The sequence below is a fragment of the Scyliorhinus canicula genome, chromosome 18, assembly GCF_902713615.1.
Source record: "Scyliorhinus canicula chromosome 18, sScyCan1.1, whole genome shotgun sequence".
In the NCBI taxonomy this organism is placed as follows: domain Eukaryota; kingdom Metazoa; phylum Chordata; class Chondrichthyes; order Carcharhiniformes; family Scyliorhinidae; genus Scyliorhinus; species Scyliorhinus canicula.
Window position 1 is genome coordinate 90134805 of NC_052163.1, and position 22237 is coordinate 90157041.

The 22237-nt window shown below is 47.2% G+C and overlaps 1 protein-coding gene across 1 annotated transcript; it reads right to left on the reverse strand.

The window, feature by feature from the left end:
• Nucleotides 1-882: 882 nt before the first annotated feature.
• On the reverse strand, nucleotides 883-18097 carry LOC119952822 (cytotoxic T-lymphocyte protein 4-like). Its single transcript, XM_038776330.1, has 4 exons — nucleotides 17805-18097; nucleotides 14393-14434; nucleotides 3263-3358; nucleotides 883-1299 (listed from the first exon to the last, which is right to left on the reverse strand). Exons 1-4 carry the CDS (start codon nucleotides 18085-18087, stop codon nucleotides 1175-1177), a joined length of 546 nt encoding a protein of 181 aa, XP_038632258.1. The 5' UTR covers nucleotides 18088-18097; the 3' UTR covers nucleotides 883-1174.
• Between the last annotated feature and the right edge of the window lie 4140 nt (nucleotides 18098-22237).

Sequence of the window (22237 nt, forward strand, 5' to 3'; positions counted from 1 at the left end):
AGAATCTAACCATCTTCCCTTAACATTCAATAGCATTGCCATGGCTGAATCCTCCACTATCAATATCCTGGGGCTTACTTGTGACTCCCCAAACCTGTTCACCATTTACAAGACACAAGTCAGGAGTGTGATGGAATACTCTGCACTTGCCTGGATGAGTGCAGCTCCAACAATACTTAATAAGCTCAGCATCATCCAGGACAAAGAATACCACATCCTATTTTACATCCTACCTTTAACACACCATCCTGACTTGGAAACGTATCGCAATTCCTTCACTGTCACTGGGTCGAAATCCCTTCCCAACAGCAGATGACCGATAATTCTATCGCTGCCAACAATGATGTATTGCTGTAAGTGGTCCCGGGTTGTGTTTAATGTAGAATGCGGAAAACAAGGTCTCTAGAAACTTTCAAACGTTTATTAATTAAATATAGAACTATGTACAGGGATGGATAATAATAATAACCTTTTATTGTCTCAAGTATGAAGTTATTGTGAAAAGCCCCTAGTCGCCACATTCCAGCACATGTTCAGGTAAGCTGGTATGGTAATTGAACCAAGCTGCTGGCCTTGTTCTGCATCACAAACCAGCTGTCTAGCCCACTGAACTAAACCCAGACCAACACAAGGCTCCTTCCAGAAACATCTCTCACTGATCTCCGGTCATAAGTCATGTGACATCACTGATGATATATATTAGCTATTGACATAATCGCTAGTAACCTTTTATATTACACGGAAGTGCTTCTTCCACTTGGCAATCACCTGGAATGAAGGTTTGCAGTAAGCAGCTCACCGATACCCGCCTACCAACTCCAAAATGCAACATTCCTGACAGTAAGTCTCATGCTAAGGTTCAGTACAAGGTTGCAGGCCACAACTAAACAACGCTATACTTTAATCCCCTGCTGAATTTAGTCCTGTATGCAAAGAACCAATTGTCCACTTGTCAATAGAGGCCACCGCAAGGAAAGTAGGTTCGCTGATAGTTAAAATTTACAAAATCGTTCGTATCACCCTGGACCTTTGTTCAAATTTGCAGGATCAGTCACTGAGCAGTGAGCCTTCAATGGGCAGTATCAAAGTTCCAATACATTGAATATCTCGGTCCATGTCACCCTGGTCAATCAAATTTCATCATTTCAAAGCAGAATTGAGACCCTGTGGCAATTCAGTTCACAGTCTTCACATCTCCACAATTACTTGAGGTAGTATATTTCACATTTCTTTGCTCTGTCGGCCGACAGTTCTGACCAGCTTTATTTCTATATTTCACATTAACGTAGACAGGTTCATCTGTAAAAAGAAGATGCCAATCATTTTAATACTGACTCAAAAAATATAATTCAGCTTTTTCCTATAAGATTGGTTATGATATTTAAGATTCACTTTATATTGTTTTTAAATATTAGCGTGGCTTATCGCACAGAGAACATGAAGCAAGTTGCCAATAATAACCTTTATTGTCACAAGTAGGCTTACATTAACACTGCAATGAAGTTATTGTGAAAAGCCCCTAGTCGCCACATTCCGGCGCCTGTTCTGGTACACAGATGGAGAATTCAGAATGTCCAAATTACCTAATAGTACAACTTTTGGGACGTGTGGGAGGAAACCGGAGCACCTGGAGGAAACCAACGCAAACACGGGGAGAACGTGCAGACAGTAACCCAAGCCGAGAATCGAACCTGGGACCTGTATAAGATAAGTTATATTCTATAGAATCATAGAATCCCTACAGTGCAGAAGGAGGCCATTTGGCCCATTGAGTCTGCACTGACGTTTCGAATGAGCAGCTGACCCATTTACACTCCCCCCATACACCGAGTAGCCCCATAACCTAACCTGCATATCCCTGGACATTAAGGGGCAATTTAACATGGCCAATCCACCTAGCCCGCAGATCTTTGGACCGTGGGAGGAAACTAAAGCACCCAGAGGAAACCCTGGGGAGAATATACAAACTCCATAGAAACAATCATCCAAGGCAGGAATTGAAACAGAGGTCCCTGGCATGGTGAGGCAACAGTGCTAACCAATATGCCACCATGTCATCTGGAGGTGTATAGCATCCCCCCCTTGGGCCAGATGTTTTGGTCCGAGTCCCACCCCAGGATTTGATGACCAAGGAAGGCGTGTTCATAACATGGCTAAACAGTTGAGTATCAATCCGCAAATCCTTCCAACACAGCAATGGCTGGTGGTAAGAGCGGGAGAGACTTGTGGACAGCCACGCTTGTTATGGAGTGGCGCCCCTCAATCTATAAGCCTCTGGTGCCAGACGAGCGACCTGTTCTAGGAATAACTAGCTGTGGAAACAGATTAAAGTCTGGCTTAGTGCACCACAAGGTACGGGAAGGGAATTGTAATATTATATAGAATTGGTTTCTGCTTTTCTAATGGAGAAGCCTCTGTGAAGGTATGTGGCTTATCATGAATTGGAATAATTCTGGGACAGCACAACCAGTGTTTGTTCCCACCCTTCCCCAACCCAAAACACCTCCGTTAATGAATATTCAATGCTTTCCGCCCTCCAGTCCATGATGTATCCATTCACAAATTTTCCTCTGAAATCTCCAGAACAGCATTTCAAGTTGGATATTGTCAAATTTTATTTTGGGCGTCAAATGAATGAGGATTCTCGCCAAGAATAAATAAGGAAAAATTGTTTCCAGTGGCAGAATTATAGATGTTTGATTTTAGACGATTGGCATAAGAGCCAGAGGTAAAATGAAGAATAATAATTTAGTGTTATGACTGTAATTCACAGTCTGAAGAAGCAGATACAATAATAATCTGCAAATGGAAATTGGTTAATCCTTGAAGGGAAATATTTGCAAGACTTTGGGGAAAAAACAGTAAAATAGATAGTTGTTTCATAAAGCAGGCATGAGGAGGATGGACTGAATGGCCTCTATCTATGCTGTATCATTCTATGATTCCTCAAATAGATTCCTGTTATGTGTTTCAGTTTATTTTCACGCAGAATGAAGATGAGATTAATGCCTGATTCTAGCATGTCACCGTGTTTGTATCTCGGCTTCTCTCCAATCTCCTCGTGTCCTTCCACTCCTTTCTGATATCCTTTTAATGATTGCCAGAACCTCACAAATCTCCTCCCTACTTTCTTTCAGATGGAATAAATACCATTTCTGTTGATTAGTTTGCTTTGAGTCTTTTAGATTTTCTCGTACATCCATCACATTGACATCAATGTCATCTGTTTACTTTTGGCCAGCCTTGTTTTAACACGACCCACCTTTTTTCATTAATTTTCTTGCCAAAAAGAAAGTGGTGACTGGCACAATCAATGTGATCGCCGATATACAGCTAATCAGGACCCATCTTGTTGAATCTGCAAAATAGGATGAAATAATCAGGTCACCGTTCACTTTTATCATTTTTCAATGGAGTTATTGGGTGTTTCTATACAGCAGGACAAAATTATAATGCACCTAAATTAATCAAAACTGCTGAATCATAAATTCGGGTGAGCCAAAAAGCCTATTCGTGAGTCATAAGATATTACAACTGTGTTGGATATGTTGTATGGGCCAAAGAGTCTTCTCCTGTCTATCATTGCTTATATGTTATCTTAGTAATTTGCGCTCAATTCATTGGATTAATACTGGGATATAGTTCTGCAGAAAATGCAATACTTTAGAACATCCATGTCATATTCAGTGGGTGGGCCTCAACACCAAAAGATTTAATCACCTGAGCCTGCATTTGACAAATCACATACACATTTAAAACAAATTTAGAGTACCCAATTCATTTTTTTTCCAATTAAGGGGCAATTTAGCGTGGCCAATCCATCTAACCGGCACATCTTTGTGTTGTGAGGGCGAAACCCACGCAAACACGGGGAGAATATGTAAACTCCACACGGACAGTGACCCAGAGCCGGAATTGAACCTGGGACCTCAGCGCCGTGAGGCAGCAATGCCAAACACTGTGCCATCTTGCTGCCCACACACGCATTTATATATACATATATATATAGATATAACAAATATATTGTTATATTATATTAGAAACAATATATCATTTTAAGTCAAATTAATATTTGCAATTGTGTATTAAGAAAGGAGGAACATGATTCTACTTAGTTTTCTTCAGCATGAGCTTGGTTTCGGCAGGTCTGGAGGCCTTGGGCGAGATTCTCCGTCTTGCCAGCTGGCCAATGGGGTTTCCCATTGTGGGCAGCCCCACACCGTCGGGAAACCCCCGGGCAGCCAACGCAACAGAGAATCCCAACGGCGGAGAAACCAGCCTCTTTGTACACATGTATTATTAATTAGGTTTACAACCCTTGAAGTGAAGAGATGGGTGGCAAAAGGGTTTGCAGTGTAGTGAATTAAAAAAATAAACATGTGCCTAAATTTTTCAAATGGCAGGAGCTCAACACCTCCCCGCCTCAAAATCCACCGGGGGAGCATAAAATTCAGGCCATAAAGTAGAAAAAAACTGTATTGTTGCCTCACGACAGGGTTCCAGGGACACACAGTGACATATGGAAAGACAAGGTTAGGTCAGTCAGTGTGTATGTATACCAGAGTTCTAAACTCTTGAGTAAGAAATCCAGCAAGACTGCTGGGGAACCGAGTTTAGTGAATGCATGTGTTTACTCTAAAGTTGAATTAATAGTTAGTTTAGACTGTATTTCTTGGTGCCTGAGGGAGAGGAAAAATCATCGAGTGATCATCTCAAAAATCTGTCGGAAGAAAGATTGTTTGCAACTGAGCCAGTCCAAGTAAAAAACCTTGGCGTTGAGATAGTGGTAGACCTTCCCTGTGGTTTTGTGTCTGAAAGGGTAATGTTGGGATAAAAGGAATAATGTGAGTTTGAATCATTATTTGGTGCTAGTATTGAAATCTTTGCAACCTTTTTGTCTAATGTAATATAGTTCATTTTTTTTGTTTAATAAACATTTTATTCATTGTGTTAAAGTACTCTTGTGAGTATATTCAGTAACTGACCTCCAAAGTTTAAAAAAAAAAGTTAGGATATAACAAATCAGGTTTCACTCCTGGATCTGATTTGTCCAGTATTAACATCAGCTGGGATCATAACAATATATATACATGAATATTATATATATATTTATATACCACAAATGTCCACGTTATTACCACATTGTGGATATTTGTTACTACCTCAGCTCAAATTGTTTACTGCCCTTCCATTACACTATTTAACAATCCTCCATATCCTGATATACAAAACAGGATTCAGAATTAAAATAGTATGCATTGGACATTTTGACTAAATATTTTACATTCTTCACCTGGCCGAATTAAATATTCACCATTAACGCTGGTTTAAGTGTTTGACAAGTGCAAAAGCAGCATTATTGGGGCTGAATCCTGCTTGGCAATGGTTCCTTCTCTTACTGATATAGAAGCAAATTGTGCCACCCTTTTTCTGTATTGGTCTGTGCGTAATCCCTTCTCCTTTCACTCAATGTTTTCCTAATCTCCTCACAATTCTGAAATCTTTCTTGCCCTTCTTCAATCACAGAAAGAATGGAGTAAATTTGTGATGCTCCCTTTCTGACATGGAACCTCACCAACTTGGCAACACTGATTAACCTGATGACTTCGGCCCAGCATCGGACTTGCACTTGAATTCTACCCCTTCCCCCGCCCCACATGCCAGCTGAGTGAGGGTTCACGCCACGAGGAAAGCCTCAAAAATTACCTCTCAAGAATCTATAGCCATTGGACATTTTTAAAGTTCTTAGTTGTGGCAAATATATGGCTGGAACCAACTGTGAGTCATATGTATAGCAAAACTCTTTTGAGCATGAACATACCCTTTTGCTTAAGTTTCTCAATAATATTAATCTTTATTAGTATCACAGATAGGCTCACATTAAAACTAACAAGAAAATCCCCTAGTCACCACACTCTGGCTCCTGTTCGGGTACACTGAGGGAGAATTTAGAATGTCCAATTCGCCTATCAAACACATCTTTCAGGACTTGTGAGAGGAAACCGGAGGAAACCCACGCAGACACGGGGAGAATGTGCAGACTCCGCACAGACAGTGACCCAAGCCGGGAATCGAACCCAGGTCCCTGGCGCTGTGAAGCAACAGTGTTAACCACTGTGCTACCGTGCCACCCATACAATCCTGGTTGGCAAAATGCACATCTGTCGAGTTAATTCTAAATGTAAAGAGCAATTATGCAGTGAATAAATTTGTTCTCGTTGGGTAAAGCAACATCTGAGAAACATTATGAGAATATCCAATTGTAGGTTGCTATGCACAATGAAAATGGCCCTATGTATTGTAACATGGCCAATTCCCAGGCAGCCAGGATCTGTATAATCTTCCATACCAACAATCCAGTTTCTCATATGAAAGGTAATACCATCCTGTGGTATTACCTAACAGATTAGTGCAAGCTAAATCCACAACAGGCCACGCTGGCCGAGATCAGAGTGTGAATCTGTGCAGGTCTAGGTTGGGGTCTAAACCCATGAAAGTCCCGGGAATTGTCTGGGCTCACACAAACCTCCAGATTGGAGTTTAAGATTGTGTAGGCCCAGTTCAGCACCTAAAGATAAGCATCTTCCTGGGCTCTGACATGGTTCTGCACAGGGCAACAAAACTATTTGGTAGAGTGAGAGGAAATATCAGGAAATAATTTTACTTTGGATACAAGTATTTTTTCTCTGCAGGCATATTTGGAGCCTGAGGCCTGACTACTGAACAGGATAAAGAGCCTAAGGGTGGAATTTTCTGGCCCCGTCTCAGCGACGATGGAGCCATAATATACTGTGAGCCATTCAGAAGTCTGTACACGTCGGCAGGATCAGAAAATCTCACCAATGGGAGGGGCTATAAAATTCTCCCCAAAGAATGTGAGCCAGATGAGCTCATGTTGATCCAGAGGATGTCAATTGTAGGATTGTAGCAGCATTTCCAAAACATTTACAATGTGTTCAGATGGAATTAAATTAAAATGAACAATTTAGTCCGGTTCTCACCAGATGAGTCTGCGGCATAGAGCACTCAGACACTAATAACTTCATTCGGAGGCCAGAAGGGAAGGGGGTGCAAAGTATGTATGCAGTTGCTATCAGAGCTACTCTTAAGAGGGTTTAGCTCAGTTGGCTGGACGGCTGGACATGATGCGGAGCGACAGCAACAGCGTGGGTTCAGTTCCTGTACTGGCTGAGGTTATTTATGCCTTCTCAATCTTTCCCCCTCACCTGATGTGCGGTGACCCTCAGGTTAAATTGCCACCAGTCAGCTCTCCCCCTCCTCCTCAAAGGGGAAAGCAGCCTGTGGTGCTCTTACTCTTATGAAGGGCAGAGCAACATCAGAGAGATCAACCGACAGATTCTGAAGTCGATGCACAGAATTGGAATCAAGGGAAATGTGAGATTGAAATGATGTCAGCAGGTTTGGAACACTGACTTCTACCGTAAGACCATAAGGAATAGGAACAGGAGTAGACCGTTCTGCTTGCAAGCCTGCTCCACCATTCAATGGGATCATGGCTGATTCGCTATTCTTCACGTCGACTTTCCTGCCCTTTCTCTGTAACCCTTGATTCCCTTATTGATCAAGAATCTATCTATCTCTGCCTTAAATCTTCACGAGCTTTCTGTGGCAAGGAATTCAGCGATGTAAGAAAGCAGTCCCCATCAGGTGCTGACCAGCTGGTGGGCCGATTCCTGGAAATGGACCCTTCCTCGCAATGATCAGACTTTGCCCCCACACCTAAATGAGGCCCACACCTTCCTATAAAAGTTGAAAAATTAATTTTGATCTTCCAACATTCCCTAGATTCCACAAAAGGCCCCTCTGGATTATGAACTCACACACAAAACATACGTATTACGAGCAGAGATAGGCCACTCGGCCCCTCGAGCCTGCTCCGCCATTCAATAAGATCATGGCTGATCTGATTGTAACCTTAACCCCAAGTTCCTGCCTGTCCCTGATAACCTTTTGCCCCCTTGCCAATAAAGAATCTATCTAGCTCCACCTTCAAAATATTTAAAGATTCTGCTTCCGTTGTCTTTTGAGGAAGAGACTCACGACCCTCTGAGAGAAAGAATTTCTCTTCATCGCTGTCTTATTTTTAAAGTGACCCCTAGTTCTTGAGGAAACATCCTCTCCACATCCACCCTGTCAATACCCCTCAGGATGTTAAATTATTCAATTAAGTTGCCTCTTACTCTTCTAAACTCCAGCAGATACAAGCCTAGTCAGTCCAACCTTTCCTCATAAAACAACCTATCCATTCTAGATCTAGTAAACCTACAATTACATCCTTCCATAAATAAGGAGACCAATATTGTTCACCAAGAGTTTCCAAATGTTAACAGCCTCAGAACTCTTTTGACCTCCCAGGAGCACTGATGGAGCCTGATATGCCATCAATAAACACACGACGAGTGATGAACGTAACTGAGGCTTTAATACACTAAACAGCAAGCCTCCTGGCCTCTGGTCCCAAACTGGGTTGGAGGTGGAGACTAGTCACCTTTATACATGAGTCGAGGCGAGGAGCCACAGGGGGAGCCAGCCGGGACAAGCCCAGGCATGTAACAACACAACACAACACAATGCAATACAATGGTTTATCACATTCACCCCCTGTTAAAAATAGGAGTCCGGCGGGGGTGAAGTGGTCTTAAAGGTCAAGTCTGTCGGGGGCCTTGACCTTCCGCCGTGATCGCCTCAGTCCCGGCTGTGTTGTGAGCACCGGTGTCGAGACCTGCACGTCCGGGAGTGTGTTGTCCTCTTCTTCAACCAGTTGTTGAGTCGGTGAAGGGGGAGGCGGTGTATGGGCGGAGGTGGTGGATGGACGCCGGTGGGCCTGCGGGTGCTAGTTCGTGAGGTAGGTGGGCAGGGATGGGGGAAGACGGTGTAGGGTCGGGGGTGGTGGTGATGGTCGCTGGGGAACCTGCAGGTGCCAAATCCCGAAGGGAGACTGTGCCCTGTCGCCCGGCCTGATGTGCCATGTAGGCATATTGTGGATTTGCATGGAGGAGCAGGACCTTCTCGACGAGGGGGTCGGATTTATGGCTCCTCGCATGCTTCCGGAGGAGGATGGGCCCTGGGATTGCCAGCCAGGACGGGAGCAAAACCCCGGAGGTGGATTTATTGCGGAAAGCAAACATACGTTCGTGAGGGGTCTCGGCAGCTATATACAGGAGCGACCGGATTGAGTGGAGCACATCGGAGAGGACCTCCTGCCAGCGGGAGACTGGGAGACATCTAGACCGTAGGGCCAGGAGGGCAGCCTTCCAGGCCTTCGCATTCTCTCTCTCCACCTGTCCGTTTCTCCGGGGGTTGTAGCTGGTTGTCCTGCTGGAGGCGACGCCCTTGCTGAGCAGGAACTGATGCAACTCGTCGCTCATGAAGGAGATCCCCGATCATTATGGATGTAGGCGGGGAACCCGAACAGGGTGAAAAGACTGTGCAGAGCCTTGATGACGGTGGCAAAGGTCATGTCAGGGAACAGGATGGCAAAGGGGAATCTTGAGTACTCGTCAACAATGTTGAGGAAGTACATGTTACGGTCACTGCAGGCGAGGGGCCCTTTGAAATCGATGCTGAGGCGCTCAAAGGGGCGAGAGGCCTTTACCAGATTTGCTCTGTGTGGCCGGTAGAAATCCGGATTGCACTCTGCGCAGACCTGGCAGTTCCTGGTCACGGTCCTGACCTCCTCGATGGAGTAAGGCAGGTTGCGAGCCTTGATAAAGTGAAAAAAACAGGTGACCCCCGGGTGACAGAGGTCATTGTGGAGGGCCCGGAGTCGGTCTACTTGTGCGCTGGCACATGTACCGTGGGATAGGGCATCTGGGGGCTCATTGAGCTTCCCAGGTCAATACAAGATATCATAGTTATAGGTGGAGAGCTCGATCCTCCACCTCAGAATCTTGTCATTCTTGATTTTGCCCCGCTGTGTGTTATTAAACATGAAGGCAACAGACCATTGGTCAGTGAGGAGAGTGAATCGACTGCCGGCCAGGTAATGCCTCCAATGTCGCACAGCTTCTACGATGGCTTGGGCTTCCTTTTTGACGGAGGAGTGTCGAATGTCAGAGGCATGGAGGGTACGGGAGAAAGAAGCCATGGGCCTGCCCGCCTGGCTGAGGGAAGCGGCCAGAGCAAAATCCGCGCATCGTTCTCCACCTGGAACGGAATGGACTTGTCCACAGCGTGCATCGCGGCTTTGATGCAATATCTGCCTTGATGCAATTGAAGGCCAGTTGGGCCTCAGCTGTCAGATTTGATAAGTGGACAGACCTTGTCCGCATAATTGGGGACCCACTGGACATATTACGAGAAGAACCCCAGACATCTCTTCAGGGCTTTGGGGCAGTGGGGGAGGGGAAGTTCCAGGAGGGGCGCATGCGGTCAGGGTCGGGCCCTAGGACTCCGTGTTCCACGACGTAGCCGAGGATGGCTAGGCGGGTTGTGCGGAAAACGCATTTTTCTTTATTATAGGTGAGGTTCAGGAGTTTAGCGGTGTGTAGGAAGTGCCGGAGGTTCTCGTCATGGTCCTGCTAGTCATGGCCACAGATGGTGACATTGTTTAAGTATGGGAACGTGGCCCGCAGCCCGTACTGGTCAACCATTCAGTCTATTTTTCTTTGGAAAACCAAGACCCCATTGGTGACGCCGAAGGGACCCTGACGAAATGGTAGAGGCGGCCATCTGCCTCGAAGGCAGTGTATTGGCGGTCCTCCGGGTGGATAGGGAGCTGGTGGTACGCGGACTTCAAGTCAACTGTGGAGAAGGCTCGATACTGCGCAATCTGGTTGACCATGTCAGATATGCGGGGGAGGGGGTACGCATCGAGTTGCATGTACCGGTTGATGGCCTGACTGTAGTCGATGACCATCCGGTGCTTCTCCCCAGTCTTGACGACCAGAACTTGGGCTCTCCCGGGGCTGGTGCTAGCCTCAATGATCCCATCTTGCAGGAGTCACTGGATCTCCGACCTGATGAAGGCCCTGTCCCGAGCACTGTATCATCTGCGCCTGTTAGCGACGGGCTTCCAATCTGGTGTGAGATTTGCGAAGAGCGAGGGTGGGGCGATCTTAAGGGTTGCGAGGGTACAGACGGTGAGGGGGTGCACTGGTCCACCGAACTTTAAAGTAAAGCTTAGGAAGTGGCACTGGAAGTCGAGCCCCAGTAATAGGGCAGCGCAGAGATGGGGAAGGACATAGAGTTTGAAGTTGGCGTACTCTACGCCTTGTACAGTCAGGGTCGTGGCACTGTACCCCCAGATTTCTGCTGCATGGGATCCGGAAGCCAGGGAGATTTTCTGGGTCGCGGGTAAGATTGAGAGGGAGCAGCGCCTTACATTATCTGGGTTAATGAAGTTGTCTGTGCTCCCGGAGTCGAAAAGACAGGCTGTCTTGTGCCCATTGATCCGGACGGTCATCGTAGACTTCGCGAGGTGGTGCAGCTGGGACTGGTAAGCGTGATAGAGGCGAGCTTCGGAAAGCGGTTGGTAGGCCGTTCGGAGATAGCGGTGACCAGCGTACGGTCGGGTGAGCCGGGCTCCCGGGAGGCTGCTGAGTGGTTCCAAGGTGACGGCCCCATGAGTTGCGCTTGGCGGGAAGCATCGGCGATGGTGTCCAAGATGGTGGTCCCCATGGATCGCACGTGGTGGGTGGCAACTGCGATGGCGTCCAGGATGGTGGCCCCCGTGGGTCACGCTTGGCGGTTGGAGGATGCATTAAAGATGGCAGCCTCCATGGGTCGCACGTGGCGACCGAAATTGAAGATGGCAGCGAAGGTGGCGGCGCCCACGGGTCGCACTTGGCGGGTGGCGCAGCAGCTGGGGGCGGTCCCATCAGGCAGCAGGCAGCGCTGCTGTGCCTCAAAGTTTGAGGGGGAGATCGGGCCTGGCAGGCTTTTGCAAAGTGGCCCTTCTTTCCACAGCCGTCGCAAGTTGCGTCCCGTGCATGGCAGCGTTGTCAGGGGTGAATACTCTGGCCGCAAAAGTAGCACCTCGGGCCTCCGACTTCACGCGGCACAGGCTTGCGTCGCACCCAGGTTGGTTGATGGCTGCGCCCACAAGGTCCACGAGTGTGCTGCACGATCGGAGGTGGAGGCCTCCATGTTCTGGGAGACCACATCGAGCGAGTTGGAGAGTTGCACTGTCTCTGGGAGGCCGAGTGTACACCCTTCTCGTAATCGCTGGCGGATATAGTTTGATTTCATGCCTGCGACATAAGCGTCCCTGATCAGCAGCTCCACCTGCTGGGTAGCCGATATTGCCCGGCAATCACAGTTCCGGCAGAGTACACGCAAAGCATGCAGGAATTCTGCAAGTGATTCCCCAGGGCGCTGCCGTCTCGTGGCAAGGAGGTGCCTAGCATACACCTCGTTAACGGACTTCACATATTGTCCCTTCAGCAGCATTATTGCCTCCACATGCGAGGGGGCGTCCCTGATGAGAATAAAGACTCTTGGGCTCACCCGTGCGTGGAGGATCTGCTTCTTCTGGAGGTCTGTGAAGTCTTCGGTGAAGGATCCGAGGTACACTTCGAAGCAGCTTAGCCAGTGCTCAAATGTTTCGGTGGCGTCGGATGCCTGTGGGTCCAGCTGCAGGCAATCAGGCTTGAGTGATGAGTTCATCTTAGAAATTTAGTGTATTAAATTGATACACCATCAATAACACATGACGAGTTGTGAAGGTAACTGAGGCTTTAATACACTAAACAGCAAGCCTCCTGGCCTCTGGTCCTGAACTGGGCCGGAGGCGGAGACCTTTATACATGAGCCCGAGGGGAGGAGCCACAGGCAGAGCCAGTCGGGACAAGCCCAGGCATGTAACAACACAACACAACACAATGCAATACAGTGGTTTACCACAGAGCCTCTGAGAAACATTCTTAATATATTAAAGAATTAAACCACAAAAAACTTTATTATGCAGACAAAATAAACATAAAAGATGTTTCTGTGTCTTATACAAATACAACTATTAAAATAAAAGAATTGTGTTATTCAACAACTACTTCCAAGTCTTACCTTTCTGTTATTCTAAATGGGAGACCCACTCACACACAGTCCCTCATTCACACCCACTCTTACACTCACTCATTCACACCCACTCTAACCCTCACACCCATTCCTTCATCCTCACCCAATCACTCACCCACCCTCACCCACACACACACTCCCTCACCCTTGCCTACTCCCACCTTCGCCCACTCTCTCACCCATTCACATCCACTCTCACCCTCATCCACTCTCACTCTCATCCACCCTCACCCACTCTCACACTCATCCACCCTCATCCATTCACACACACTCCCTCGCCCTCGTCCACTCTCACCGTCGCCCACTCTCACCCACTCACGTTCACTCCCTCACCCACTCTCCCCCTCACTCGCTCTCACTCACTCTTACCCTCATACATCCAAATTCCTCCACACTCTCACCCACTCATCCTACTCTCCATCCCCCACAGCCCTGGCTCCTCTCAGGCCCCCACTGCCCTGGCCCCTCTCAGGCCCCCACTGCCCCAGCTCCTCTCAGGCCCTCACTGCCCTGGCCCCTCTCAGGCCCCCACTGCCCCAGCTCCTCTCAGGCCCCCACTGCCCCGGCCCCTCTCAGGCCCCCACTGCCCCGGCCCCTCTCAGGCCCCCACTGCCCCGGCTCCTCTCAGGCCCCCACTGCCCCAGCTCCTCTCAGGCCCCCACTGCCCCGGCTCATCTCTGGCTAAATCTTTGCCTGAATCTTTACTTTAAAAAAATTAAAGTTATATTCATTATGCACATTATGCATAATATGTCCCTCTAAGGGGGTTAGATATCACACACAACCCAAATTTTACGCCAACCCACATACGCGTTCTAGCAGGAGTCACTGGGCAGCAATCAGGAGCAAGAGTTAGTGCTAGTATTCCCCACCTCATTCCGAGCCAAGGAGCCTACTGAGTCTATTTCTAACAGTAAATGGCCACCAAGTCTTGGGTCCATAACTTGAACACAATGGTCGGGATTTTACACTCCTGTTCATCACAGGCGGGTTTGGTGACGGGAGGGGAACATCTTGCGACAGGCCCAAATGGCGTTCCACATCGGCAGGAAGCCTCATCAGGATTTGGCCCCACCCCAGGCCAGGGACATAATGGGAATCCCGACATTCAACATTTGGAACCCCATGATAATGAATTTGAATGTCATTATCAGGCCACTTGCTCAGTCAGAGCCCACCCCGCCAGTGTGATATCATGGGACCCGCCCCTTCAATTGGGGCCAATGGCTTCAACTCCACGTTTCCCACCTGCTGCCACACTCTGCAAAATAAAGGGAAAATTCCACCCAATGGAGCACAACAGATAAAGGAAAAAGACGTTTCAGCTTTATAATCGTAACAGGAAAATATCACATACCTGTGATGCTGACATTTGAAGATGTTGCACTGTTTTTGATAACTGGAATAATAAATACTGGTATTGTTAAATTTGTGATACGGACAAAACTTAGAGCACTCAAACTATTTTCCAATTTATTTTTTAAAAAAGTTTTTAATTTTTAGAGTACCCAATTTTTTTTTCAATTAAGTGCCAATTTAGCGTGACCAATCCATCTGGCCTGCGCATCTTTATTCATAGAATTTACAGTGCAGAAGGAGGCTATTCAGCCCATCGGGTCTGCACCGGCTCCACCCTATCCCCATAACCCAGTAACCCCACTCAACACGAAGGGCAATTTTGGACACGAAGGGCAATTTAGCATGGCAAATTTGGGTAATGAACCAGGCCAGGTAGGTGAGCACTTTGGGAACAGTGACCACAATTCGGTGACCTTTACGTTAGTGATGGAAAGGGATAAGTATACCCCGCAGGGCAAGAGTTATAGCTGGGGGAAGGGCAATTATGATGCCATTAGACATGACTTAGGATGTGTAGGTTGGAGAAGTAGTCTGTAAGGGTTGGGCACACTGGATATGTGGAGCTTGTTCAAGGAACAGCTATTGCATGTTCTTGATAAGTACGTACCAGTCAGGCAGGGAGGAAGGGGCCGAGCGAGGGAACCGTGGTTTACCAAAGAAGTGGAATCTCTTGTTAAGAGGAAGAAGGAGGCCTATGTGAAGATGAGGCGTGAAGTTTCAGTTGGGGCGCTTGATAGTTACAAGGAAGCGAGGAAGGATCTAAAGAGAGAGCTGAGACGAGCAAGGAGGGGACATGAGAAGTCTTTGGCAGGTAGGATCAAGGAAAACCCAAAAGCTTTCTATAGGTATGTCAGGAATAAAAGAATGACTAGGGTAAGAGTAGGGCCAGTCAAGGACAGTGGTGGCAAGTTGTGTGTGGAGGCTGAGGAGATAAGCAAGATACTAAATGAATACTTTTCGTCAGTATTCACTCAAGAAAAAGATAATATTGTGGAGGAGAATGCTGAGACCCAGGCTATTAGAATAGATGGCATTGAGGTGCGTAGGGAAGAAGTGTTGGCAATTCTGGACAAGGTGAAAATAGATAAGTCCCCGGGGCCTGATGGGATTTATCCTAGGATTCTCTGGGAAGCCAGGGAAGAGATTGCTGAGCCTTTGGCTTTGATTTTTAGGTCATCATTGGCTACAGGAATAGTGCCAGAGGACTGGAGGATAGCAAATGTGGTCCCTTTGTTCAAGAAGGGGAGTAGAGATAACCCCGGTAACTATAGGCCGGTGAGCCTAACGTCTGTGGTGGGTAAAGTCTTGGAGAGGATTATAAAAGATACGATTTATAATCATCTAGATAGGAATAATATGATTAGGGATAGACAGCATGGTTTTGTGAAGGGTAGGTCATGCCTCACAAACCTTATTGAGTTCTTTGAGAAGGTGACTGAACAGGTAGACGAGGGTAGAGCAGTTGATGTGGTGTATATGGATTTCAGTAAAGCGTTTGATAAGGTTTCCCACGGTCGGCTATTGCAGAAAATACGGAGGCTGGGGATTGAGGGTGATTTAGAGATGTGGATCAGAAATTGGCTAGTTGAAAGAAGACAGAGAGTGGTAGTTGATGGGAAATGTTCAGAATGGAGTTCAGTTACGAGTGGCGTACCACAAGGATCTGTTCTGGGGCCGTTGCTGTTTGTCATTTTTATAAATGACCTAGAGGAGGGCGCAGAAGGCTGGGTGAGTAAATTTGCAGACGACACTAAAGTCGGTGGAGTTGTAGACAGTGCGGAAGGATGTTGCAGGTTACAGAGGGACATAGATAAGCTGCAGAGCTGGGCTGAGAGGTGGCAAATGGAGTTTAATGTGGAGAAGTGTGAGGTGATTCACTTTGGAAAGAATAACAGGAATGCGGAATATTTGGCTAATGGTAAAATTCTTGGTAGTGTGGATGAGCAGAGGGATCTCGGTGTCCATGTACATAGATCCCTGAAAGTTGCCACCCAGGTTGATATGGTTGTGAAGAAGGCCTATGGTGTGTTGGCCTTTATTGGTAGAGGGATTGAGTTCAGGAGCCATGAGGTCATGTTGCAGTTGTACAAAACTCTAGTACGGCCGCATTTGGAGTATTGCGTACAGTTCTGGTCGCCTCATTATAGGAAGGACGTGGAAGCTTTGGAACAGGTGCAGAGGAGATTTACCAGGATGTTGCCTGGTATGGAGGGAAAATCTTATGAGGAAAGGCTGATGGACTTGAGGTTGTTTTCGTTAGAGAGAAGAAGGTTAAGAGGTGACTTAATAGAGGCATACAAAATGATCAGAGGGTTAGATAGGGTGGACAGCGAGAGCCTTCTCCCGCGGATGGAGGTGGCTAGCACGAGGGGACATAGCCTTAAATTGAGGGGTAATAGATATAGGACAGAGGTCAGAGGTGGGTTTTTTACGCAAAGAGTGGTGAGGCCGTGGAATGCCCTACCTGCAACAGTAGTGAACTCACCAACATTGAGGGCATTTAAAAGTTTATTGGATAAGCATATGGATGATAAGGGCATAGTGTAGGTTAGATGGCCTTTAGTTTTTTTCCATGTCGGTGCAACATCGAGGGCCGAAGGGCCTGTACTGCGCTGTATCGTTCTATGTTCTATGTTCTAAATCCACCTAACTTGCACAACTTTGGACTGTGGGAGGAAACCGGAGCACCCGGAGTAAACCCACGCACACACGGGGAGAACGTGCAGACTCCACACAGACAGTGACCCAAGCCTGGAATTAAACCTGCGACCCTGGAGCTGTGAAGCAATTGTGCTAACCACTATGCTACCGTGCTGCCCAATTTGGATTGACGGGGAGAATGGGCAAACTCCACACAGAACTATTTTCCAATTTGACGTTTTCCAGTTATGAAGTGCTCTGAACAAGGGCTACTAGTTAAGTTAAGGAACCTATATGATATGTTGCACAGCCAATTCACTGTTAGACTTAAACAGAGAGCAGGATGGGATTCTATCTAGGTTGGAGATCATTTCATTTAAAAGGCCAGCATTCTGTAATGTAACCCAGGATCATTGTGATCTAAAACCATAGAAATGATACAGCACAGAAAGGGGACCATTTGGCCCATCTGGTGCATGCCAACCTAAAGACACCCGGTTGCCCTTTCTAATCTGCTGCTCTGGTTTCAAATACCCAAACAGAGCTGAGAGGTATTTTTCAGATTTGTACCCCAGAATTGCACCAAGAGTTTTATCTGTTCTTTTGCCTCTCCCAGAAGATTCCATGATGGGTTTGGAGTATTGGTACCTCAACACATAGTGAAGCACAGCTATATGGGACAGGATTTATAGAACAGTGGGCTTTTCCTCTGACTTTTGCGTGGCTGAATTTTAAGAGCCAAAACACAATCATTTACTAATAATACATACCATGGACCTGTAGATGAGTCCCATTCCCAAACTTTCTATACACTGGCCCAGGGATCTCAACCAATACTTCACACACATACACCCCAGTGTCATTCAGGTTTATGCGGGAGATAGACAGAATGCTAATTGAATCATTGAGGAAGTATTTTGTCCTATTAGCGTAATTCGGGTAAGTTCTGTTTGTGTTCCCTCTGGAAGTCAGCACATTCGTAATTCGATTTTGGGAAGTTTTCATCCATTCTATTCGCCGATCCAAACTCAAGCTATTAATCCAACAATTCATTGTTACTGTGTCTCCTTCCATTGCGGATAGGTGAGGTGGAGATTGTGTAACCATCAGAGTCACGTTGTTCCCAGCTGTAAGGCAAAAATAGCATGAGGATTGAAAAGTTAATTTGTTTTTACATATAATAGGAATATTTAGACATCAAGCCCCTAACCATTTCAATTTTTCAGGCAGCCTCGGCGGAATTCTCCGTTCCTGAGACTTAAGTGTTAACGATGCGGCAGGATTCGCGGACTTCCATGACAGCAAAACTGGTGTTGCTCCTGGACCGATTCAGCAACCATTGGGGCCTAGCAACGGTGCCACGTGGAACACGATCAATTCCAATGAGAAACGGCGAGGGATTCACCGGGTCCATGATTGACACACGGGAGACTGACAAGCTGGAGCCGCACAGACACATTGCACTCCCCACACACACCATCCCAACCAACAAGATAGCACTGGTTGCTCTGGAGAACGTCCATCCCCTCTATGGGTCGGATGGGGACACCTAGAGGGGTGGCCTGGGGGGACATCCATACGACCTGTGGCCCTAAGATCACAGTGGGCAGTCAGCGGCATGTGCTTGACTGCCTTTCAGGCTGTGGCAATGGTGTTCTGTGCCCGTCCACCCAGCCCCTTCAGCCCACCTCCTGGCCACTCCCCGGTCCTAGCAGAGGCCCCACGGCCAGCCGCACAACTATCAGCAAATTATGGCGATGTTGGACACTTTCCATACCCCCACTCTCTCCCTCAGCAGCCACGGCGCCTGTTTCACAATTTTTAAAACACAAGTGAACCTCAGGATTTCGCCCCAGTGGAGATGGAGAATCGCGGAGACCCCGGAGAATACCGGGTCCTGCTAATGATATGCCGAGAATGTTTACTGTATGTGCGGAGTGGAACGCATTGACTCCACTGTCGAGGTATCGGAAAATTACGATTTAGCGTGAAACAGGCGCCCACCACGATTTCTGTGTCAAAACCGATTCTCCACCCAATCACGTTTCCCGATTCCGGCATCACCCGAAGGAGAATCCCACCCAGGATACCTCAGTGTGGTAGCGAGGCCTCTTTAAGGGGGTGGGCCTGGCTGCCTACATAGTCAGCTTGGGACCAATCGCATGGAAGTGCACAAACCTGTTTGGGCAGGGCAGAGTGGCCCCTGGAGCCGAAGAGTCACGGATAACATTCAGTGTTCGGTGCCTGTATATATTTGCCTTTGCCTATCGTTAATAAAACCCCTTTGTTTTTACTGGCAGCCTCCTGTTTATTGTCTCGAGCCACCACTTGGCGACAAGGAAAGAGGTTTGATTACAGTCTGCATTACTTTACGATTCGAGGCGGGAAGGAAAAAGCATCAAAAAGACAAACGAGAGCCAGGAACCATCAACCGTGACACCCAAAATAAGTGAGTGAAACTAAACCCATTTGACCAGGGAGTTGAAGATTGGGGCCAGTACATCGAACGGCTCCGCTATTTCTTCATAGTGAATGAGATAGCCTACAACACGATAAGGAACCGGCTGGATTCTCTGGCGGTGGGATGCTCCGTTTTCCGGCAGCCCGGGACTTTCCTGACATGGGGCTGCCCCACAATGGGAAACCCCATTGACCAGCAGGCGAAACGTAGAATCCCACCAGCATACTGAACCAGAAATCTGGCACGACGGGATGGAGAATCCAGCCCCTGATGTCCCTGGAGGCTCCCGACTCAAAGATCTTCGACTAGTTAGTCAAGTTTGTCAAGAAACATTTTAACCGCAGGCCTTCAATCATCCTCCAGGGGTACAAATTCAATGTTGCTGTCAGGGCCCCTAAAGAGTTCTCTCAGCCACCATATCCAGGCTTTTCAGTTCACTGAGCATTGCGAGTTCAGAACTGCACTTAGCGATATGCTGCACGAGTGTTTAGCTTGTGGAATCCATAATCTCAGCATCCAAAAGAAACTCCTGGCTGAAACTACAATCATGTTAGAAAAAGCGATGGAGTGCGCCAAAGAAGGCACCACTGGGCTACAAAGCATGGCAGAAGGGGGAATTAATCAAGTATGTGCGTAATGGCACGGGGCAAGTTCAACCGGCACAGCAGAGAACCAGATACCATCCTTGACGCAGGACTGAAGTCAGAGGACCAGGAAAAGAATGAGTCGTCAACCCAAGGCAGAGGTGGGCTGCTATAGACGTGGGGGAGACTATCCCAAGGAAACTTACCATTGTCACGAGTTTGTGTGTTTCCGCTGTAATCGTAGAGGCCACATTCAAGCATATTGCTGTACAAGGCAGAGCGCGCCAATGCAAAAGAAAAGCAGCAACAGCCGTCCACGATGCCACTGAAGCAAGTGGAGAAGAACTCTGAGGAGGAGCACGCAACGTACCCGCCTGAATGTTGTCCAGGAAAACAAGATTTCTCCCATCAAAATCATTCTATCTGTGAATGGCAAACCTTTGAAAATTGAAGCCGATACCATGACCTTAATGATGGTTGTGAGGGGGCACACCTTTGATTATATTCGTGAAGGGCCTCGGACCCTGAATTTGTTCTTCCCGAGAGCCAAAGACCCAGCAGCCTCTGGTTGTTGTAGAAGAGCACAGACTCAGTCGCATTACAGAAAATCAAATTGAATTGCTGGAAATTTGAAAAATCTCAAACAACGTTCTGCAAGATGCCCTGTGAAGATACAAGGACGTGTTCCGATCAAGGGCATGAAGGCCAAAATTTATGTCAATCCAGATTCAACACCAAAGTCTTTAGAGCCAGACTAGTCTTCTATGACCTGAATCAAAAGGTCGAAGTTGACATAAAACGATTAGAAGAACTGAGCATAATTCACACAGTGGGCTAAACAGCTGGCTTGAAATGTAGAACAGACTAGCAACGCGGGTTCAATTCCCGTAACGGGCACCAGAATGTGGCGACTAGAGGCTTTTCACAGTAACTTCATTGAAGCCTACTTGCGACTATAAGCAAATATTATGAGCATACAGGGGCTGGTTTAGCACAGTGGGCTAAACAGCTGGCTTGTAATGCAGAACAATGCCAGCAGCACGGGTTCAATTCCCGTACCGGCCTCCACGAACAGGCGCTGGAATGTGCGCTGGAATGTGGTGACTAGGGGCTTTTCACAGTAACTCCATTGAAGCCTACTTGTGACAATAAGTGATTATTAATAAGGGGCTGGTTTAGCACAGTGAGCTAAACAGCTGGCTTGTAATGCAGAACAAGGCAGCAGCGCGGATTCAATTCCCCTACCGGCCTCCCCGAACAGGTACCGGAATGTGGCGACTAGGGGCTTTTCACAGTAACTTCACTGAAGCCTACTTGTGACAATAAGCGATTATTATTATTAATCAAGCTGCCCAGGTGGAAAGATACCCGACCCCCACCAGGATCAAAGACCTCTACTCCAAGCTGGCAGGCGACCTGACCTACTCCAAATTGGATCTTAGCCGTATCTACAGTTGGAACTAGACGAAGAGTCCCAAAACTTTGCCATGATCAATACACATAAGAGCCGGTTTAAGTTCATGAGACTACCATCTGGCATTGCCTCAGCCTGTGCTATTTTCCAGCGTATCATGGAAACCTCCTTCAGGGTATCCCAAAAGTGCTGGTCTTTCTCGACAATGTAGTTACTGGAACTACTCACAAAGAGCACATGTCAAGCCTGGAAGAGTTATTAAAGTGATTCAAAGATGCGGGAGTCCACCTCAAACGTGAAAACTGCACATTCTAGGCCTCAGAACCTACGTACATGGATTTCTGAGTGGATGCAACAGATCTCCATCCCCTCGATGAAAACATCAAAGCTCTCCAAGAGGTCCCAGAACCCAAGAATGCAACCAAACTGAAATCCTTCCTTGGCATGGTGAACTATTATGGCAGGTTCATTCCAAGTTTGGCCACAGTATTGGCACCATTACAGCAGTTGCTATGGAAACACTAATGGTGGCAATGGAGGGAGCCACAAGAGAAAACTTTCCACTTGGTGAAACAAACTCTTCAATCCTCAAACCTTTTACGTTATTTTGACCATGGAAACCTATTGTCCTCACATACGATCTGTCTCCATACGGGATAGGGGCAGTGCTGTTCCACAAGATGGAGGATAGATTTGAGCAGCCCGTTACTATTCCCGCGAGGATTCTCGGAAGTGGAGCGAAAC

Bases quoted from the DNA above. Each gene is read 5' to 3' on its own strand.
- LOC119952822 (XM_038776330.1), bottom strand. From the start codon at position 18,087: ATGAATTGTTGGATTAATAGCTTGAGTTTGGATCGGCGAATAGAATGG. The intron at 14,435-17,804 runs GTATGTATTATT...TTATTATTCCAG, and splicing joins GACTCATCTACAGGTCCATG to TTATCAAAAACAGTGCAACA. The intron at 1,300-3,262 runs GTGGGTCGTGTT...TTCTTTTTACAG, and splicing joins AAGAAAATTAATGAAAAAAG to ATGAACCTGTCTACGTTAAT.